This window comes from Musca autumnalis, unplaced genomic scaffold (genome assembly GCF_047663935.1).
Source record: "Musca autumnalis isolate F117 unplaced genomic scaffold, ASM4766393v1 scaffold_3, whole genome shotgun sequence".
Taxonomy (NCBI): Eukaryota; Metazoa; Arthropoda; class Insecta; order Diptera; family Muscidae; genus Musca; species Musca autumnalis.
In genome coordinates, this window is record NW_027411866.1 from 4,952,229 (window position 1) to 4,958,228 (window position 6,000).

At 39.0% G+C, this 6,000-nt stretch overlaps 1 protein-coding gene across 16 annotated transcripts in view; it reads left to right on the top strand.

Moving 5' to 3' along the window:
• bi (T-box transcription factor bifid) overlaps positions 1 to 5,741 on the top strand; it is a 208,954-nt gene extending 203,213 nt beyond the window's left edge. For 7 of the 16 annotated variants that reach the window (XM_073979495.1, XM_073979500.1, XM_073979496.1 and 4 more), the window contains exons 7-8: positions 2,416 to 2,672; positions 3,628 to 5,741. In XM_073979495.1, coding sequence (XP_073835596.1) covers positions 2,416 to 2,672; positions 3,628 to 4,475 — 1,105 coding nt within the window. In that variant the 3' untranslated portion in view covers positions 4,476 to 5,741. The remainder of the gene's footprint in view (positions 1 to 2,415; positions 2,673 to 3,627) is intronic. The other 9 variants (XM_073979503.1, XM_073979507.1, XM_073979505.1 and 6 more) reach the window with 2 other exon arrangements.
• Positions 5,742 to 6,000: the final 259 nt, after the last annotated feature.

Below are 6,000 nucleotides of genomic sequence, written 5' to 3' on the forward strand. Positions count from 1 at the left end.
CAACAAATTACCTTCTTTTACTGTTCACATATCAAAGCGTTACAATTTTTGCTACTTTCGCCAAATTGGGCAATTTTCGAAAAACAAAAAACAAAGGCAACAACAAAAAACTGCAAACATGGTCGCAACAGACATATTGTTGCCGTCGGCTTACTAGCAACCACCTATCAAGACCGTGTTATGGTGTTCACAACGTTGTAGTTGTTGTCGTCCGACGTTGAATTGCCAGTAATTTAATAGTAAATCAATTTAGAATGTTGTCTAGCATTTAGACGGATATGTGGGAGCATTCAAGGCGGGCTAAGACGTTTTAATCCCATAAAAAAATAAGGAAATAAATGCCCGTACATATATTCAATGGTGATTAGAGAGGCAGGGAGGGGATGTGGGAATGGGTGGTTGATTAGAATTCTTGCAGAAATGCCAATATCCATAGAGATTAGCGAGGTTTGTCTGCCCTGTAATTTTCTTGTTTTTTTAATTTGCCAACAATTTCCAAGCGTTTTATTTTTTTGCAATTATGTCTTGTAGTTTGGGGAGTAAGTGTAAGGTATACCACCCTGGTGTGTGGTGATCTGTCTTTCGGGGCAATTGATTTGCAAAACTTTTCTCTTTATACTGCCTTGGGCTTTTTTCAAATGTTTTGCCAAAGGATATCATCAAACTTCCTGTTTGATGATGATGAATGTTTCATTGTTTCCCTGCTAGTTTGATGGACGGCTTCTTGCGGTTATTGTTTTCCCGGGCAATAATTGTTAGAATATGTTTTCCATTCTTTGGTTCCTTGGAATTGTCCTGCAGAGCAGTGTTTTAATAAAAACACACATCAATTAGCTTATGTTTTGATAAAACCTTTCCAAGTCTTTAAAATTGTTTTACATCTATGTCAGGTAAAGGTTTCTAATCCTTCTGCGTTAAGCATTTAAATGTCCCCTTTCTTGTTTTCTGTAGTCAATTCATGTGGCGATAATGATGAATTCCTAGAGGACGATTTAAATATCACACACATACAAGCACTCGTATTATTATGCGTACGCATGTGTTGCCCTATCCTTTTGACGGCAGACGACGCACTTAACAACCATTAAACAAATCCTGTGGTGTAGCAAAGGGTGCAAAGCCACAAAATTATTATTAGCCCTGGTATTATTATAACCAGGCTCATTCTTTCCTTACCTCCCTCCAAAGGCCAAAGACATTTGCTTGGAACAAAAAAAAGGGTTGTTTTAATACGCTTTACACGCACTTTTCTAACTAATTGTAACTAATGCAGCCCCCAACCTAAATACTCTAGCTAGGCGATACTTGACTAATTCATTATTAGCAAGGAATTTGTTACAACACTTAAGAGGCAAAGGTAATGCAGGAAGGAAAGTGCTGGGGAGGGGAAGAGTAGCAAACGCATTGATACTAAGACAACAGTTAAACATTGTTCATTGATTGTCACCAAATATCCCCCCGTATCTTTCTCTGGAAATCCACACCCTGTGTGATAAGAGGGCCGAGGTTGTAAAGGGTTGCAGAGATTAAAACAATATGATGTGAATGAAGGGTTAAATCGTGACAATCAAACTTAACAAATAAACAAACAAATCAGACCAGGCAAACAAAAGAAAATGTTTGTTGTGTGGGAGATACAAGGAAGCAGGGTGTTGGAAGGACTTAATAAATATTCTAGAGAGCAGCTTTTGTCAACTTTTATCCGATCAAAAAACAAACAAAAAATACAATCATAAGAATTATTTGTTATTTGTCTCTGGCTTGACAAAAGCCCAGCTAATTGTTGTGGAAGTTCCTTGACAACAGCAACAAAAACAAAGCAATTCGTTTTCTCTGGTATAAGCTGATTTAAGGCTAATGAGCAACTTAGTATTTGGCCACTTCAGATGAGAGGGGGAGAGGGAGGGTAAAAATTAAGTTTTCCATATTGCAAACCACAAAGTCATTAACAAATTAGCCTTTCAAACTTAATTATAGCAAATCAATTCTAACCTCAAAATTATACTAGAAATGAAAAACTTAAGAAATTGTTTACAAAATTAACCTTAACCTCCACACTATTGTTTCTAACCTCAAATATTTTTAAAACCCAAATTAAGCTAAATTTTTTTAGCTTAACATAAGCTAACCTCAAAGGTTTTAGAGATTGTAAAGCTAGGGTCACATTAGGCAAATATTTGCTCTATCGACCGGCAGTGTGCGCTTACTGAGAGCAAATGAGCGTAAATAATGCATTGAAATATGTGCTCACTTGCTCTCAGTAAACACACACAGTCCCTGTAGCTGGAGCAAATATTTGCCTAGTGTGACCCTAGCTTAAGAAATTCCGAAATTTTTGTATTCATTGTAAATCTTTGTGCCTTCTATGCCACTGAACCTTGGATGTTCTAATCAGCCGTTTGTATCTACCAACTGTTGTTACAGGCAAGCGTTACTCTCGAATCGCGGGTCCGATTCGGATAAACTGAATCCAACACATGTCAGCAGTTCACGGGCTCCCTTGCATTTGGGCCACACCGGTAGGCCGCCACATCATTTACATTCACATCCCTCCATGCATGACAATCAACAGGATGATGAGGACAAGCTGTTGGATGTGGTGGGGCCACCACAGAGCCCCCTGTTGCCGTTAAGTCATTCGCTGCAACAAATGCACGCCCACCAGCATTCGGGTAAGTGTTATACAAAGTTTTTTTTCTAAAATTTGTAATATTTGATGGAGATATGAGAAATTTTGGATCAGAGATGTGAAGTATGGAAGATCTATTTATCAAAAAGAGGCCTTTATAAGTCCAAAAAGAGATATTCATAGAAAATAATAGTAAGCCTTCTTTAGCAGGACTTCTGCAAATAGGGCCCCTAGCAGAAGATTTGTGTATCGATGGAAGACCTTAATACAAGATCTGCTGCCATTAGGAGACCCTTATTTCAATGGGATGCCTTTCCAATAAAAAGTCTTGAATCAAGAGAAGATCGTCTGTAAGGAGGAGATCTTAATAGAAATTTAGAATCATAAGGAGGCTTTAGTACATGTTATTCTATCAATAGGAGGTTTTTTTGAAGGGCTTCTTTGAATAGGGGACCTTAGTAGGAGATCGTTATATAAAGACTTCTATCAATAGCAAGCCCTAATAGGCGATTTTCCATCAATCAAAGGAAGACCTTTATAAAAGACCCTCTATCATAAGGAGACTTTTATAGAAGACTGGTCACTCAAAGTTCGTTTGAAGGGTTTCCGTCAAAAGGAGATCCACACAGAAAGGCTTCTATTTATGGAAGACCCATATAGAAAGCAAGACCCTTTAAAAAGCTATTCTATCTGTCGAAAATGCATATAGAAGGTCTACTATCTTTATAATAACGATATAAAAGCCTTTATAGTTATACATTATCCGCATAGAAGGCTTTCCATATAAGACCCATATTAACCCCTTTTTGTCCATAGAACACCTACAGTAGATGACCTCTATCTCAATATAGGGTCATCAAAGCTAAGCTATACCGAAATTACAGAAAATTTCACCCATCTCCATCCCCTTTCTTATCACACATTTTTAACTCTACCTGCTTCATCCCTTGCCAAACATTACTAATTGACTCTAACATTTCTTTCTAATCTCTCAACAGCCCTGGCAGCATGGTTCAACCACTTGGCCGGTGCCAGTGACCATGGCAGCGACGACGCCCTACGAAGACGCCTACAATCGGATGAGGTGGAACGTGATGGCAGTGATTCAAGTTGCTCAGAATCGGTGGGTGGCAGCACAGGTGGCGCTTTTCGACCCACCTCATCCGGCAGCCCCAAGGAGGGTGCTGGTGGTTTGGGTCCTGCTGGTTCATATCCCTCGCCCAATATATCGGTTGGCCCACCCATACATCCATCACCACACCTGTTGCCTTACCTCTATCCTCATGGCCTATACCCGCCACATCATTTGGGCTTGCTCCACAATCCAGCAGCAGCGGCGGGTCTCAATCCCGGCCTACTGTTCAATGCTCAACTTGCTTTAGCCGCTCAGCATCCCGCCTTATTTGGACATTACTCAGGACATACACCAGCCTCGCCACTGCATGGTTTAAAGGGTCACCGTTTCTCGCCCTACACTCTGCCCGGCAGCCTGGGTTCAGCCTTTGATGCCGTAACACCTGGCTCAAATGCCAATCGTTCAGGTTCCGAATGTCCCGGCATGAGCAGCAGTGGAACGGGCAGTGTTGATAATGGGCCTCGCAGTCTCAGCTCTAGTCCAAGACCACGTGCCTCCTCACATTCACCTCCAACGCGGCCAATATCCATGTCACCCACCACGCCGCCCTCCCTTATGAAACGTACCAACTCACCGTCAGAGCTCAAATCAATTGAAAATATGGTCAATGGGCTGGAGGTCCAGCATAATGGCAGTGCCTGCAGTACCAGTGGTTCCATGGATGATTTGCACCGTAAATCACCGGGTTTGCATGGTGTTGGGGATCAGTGACAATTGTATGACCGGGACGACAACGATCGCTCATCTGTCATAGATCTGGATGATGTGTGACAAGTTAGCTATTCGTTGCAATTGCAGCCCGTTCTAAATGCCTGGCGTCAAATCAATGGAATTGATAACATCAACAACACGAACAACACCAACAACCAACAATCGAAATTCTGTTGATTGGCCGAACAACTGAAAACCAGGAAATGGTAACAAGGTAATTCCTTTGGTGACCTGGCTTTGTCCACAACGAGAATGCATTGGCCGGTAAACCAATTTCCCCAAACATGTATTTATTTTTCCGACTGTTAGACCCTGGTTTTATAACTCTGATTTTATTTTGTTTTTTCAATTAATTCAAACCAAAGAACGTATCTTACTTGTAATCTTTTGTTTATCTCTTGTACTGTTTTCATTTTGCTTTCTCAGCTTACTTTAGATATTTTTCTCGTCTCGTTTATACTTTTTTATGATTGTACTATTATGTAATATGTATGTATGTAAATGTAACTAGGGCTTACATCTACGAATGCAAGCAACCCAAACAAACCACACCTACTCCCCCTATACCTATATATACATATATCTTAACCTTAGCAATGTAATCCTACTGGTCCTCGTCCTCTGCCTCCTGGAACATATGTTGTATATTTTATGTAAATTTATGCTTAAGTTCTATCTGTCCCCAAACATTAGACATTATGACCCAAACAACCCAGCCCCACCCCAAACCCTCCGCCCCCTCTCATCTCTATTATCTAACTTTAGTATTATTAAATATACATATAAAAGTTTCTTTTTGTGTTTAGTGTAGTCCATTTTTGATGATGACGATGATGATGATTATGTGAATTTAAATTTGAATCAGAATTTGAATTTTTTTCAATCTCCATTATGTTCCTTTAACGAGCTGTCTTCGTTATCTACGTTGACAGTTTCGTTTATGTATGTATAATTTACAAAAGAAAAACACACTCTCACATACACACACAAACATTTCCTGTAAAAGAGACATCATTTAAGAAAAACAAAAAAAGAAAGAGAGAAAAACAGAAAATAAAAATAAGTTTTAGTTTAGTGTATTTTTTTAGTTACTTATTGTATTTCTAAAACAAAATCATAGACTTAGTTAATAAAAAACACACACACTCCCCTCACTTTCCTCAAGGAAACATCTAATGTAATGTAAAGTATAAAGAATAATTAATAAAAAATACAAAAAAAAAACTAAATAAAAAAGAAGTATGTAACTTAAGCGCACACATATTAGATGAAGTGTTTTCCTCTCTTTTTTCAATCAATTCCATTAAGGGTTTCTTAGCTTTGTAACAGTTACTTCGCGGGTATCTATGGTATTTCGGGAGATAATATGACAGCTTTTGCTTACATGCACGTCCAAACAATGCATAAAAGGCTGTGTAGGTATGTCAAAAATTCAGTTATTTTCAATACATTTCACCTTAAACAGCACATATTTTGAAGACTAAAATGTAAATTTGGGCAACTAAAGCCAAAACGCACCTAAAGC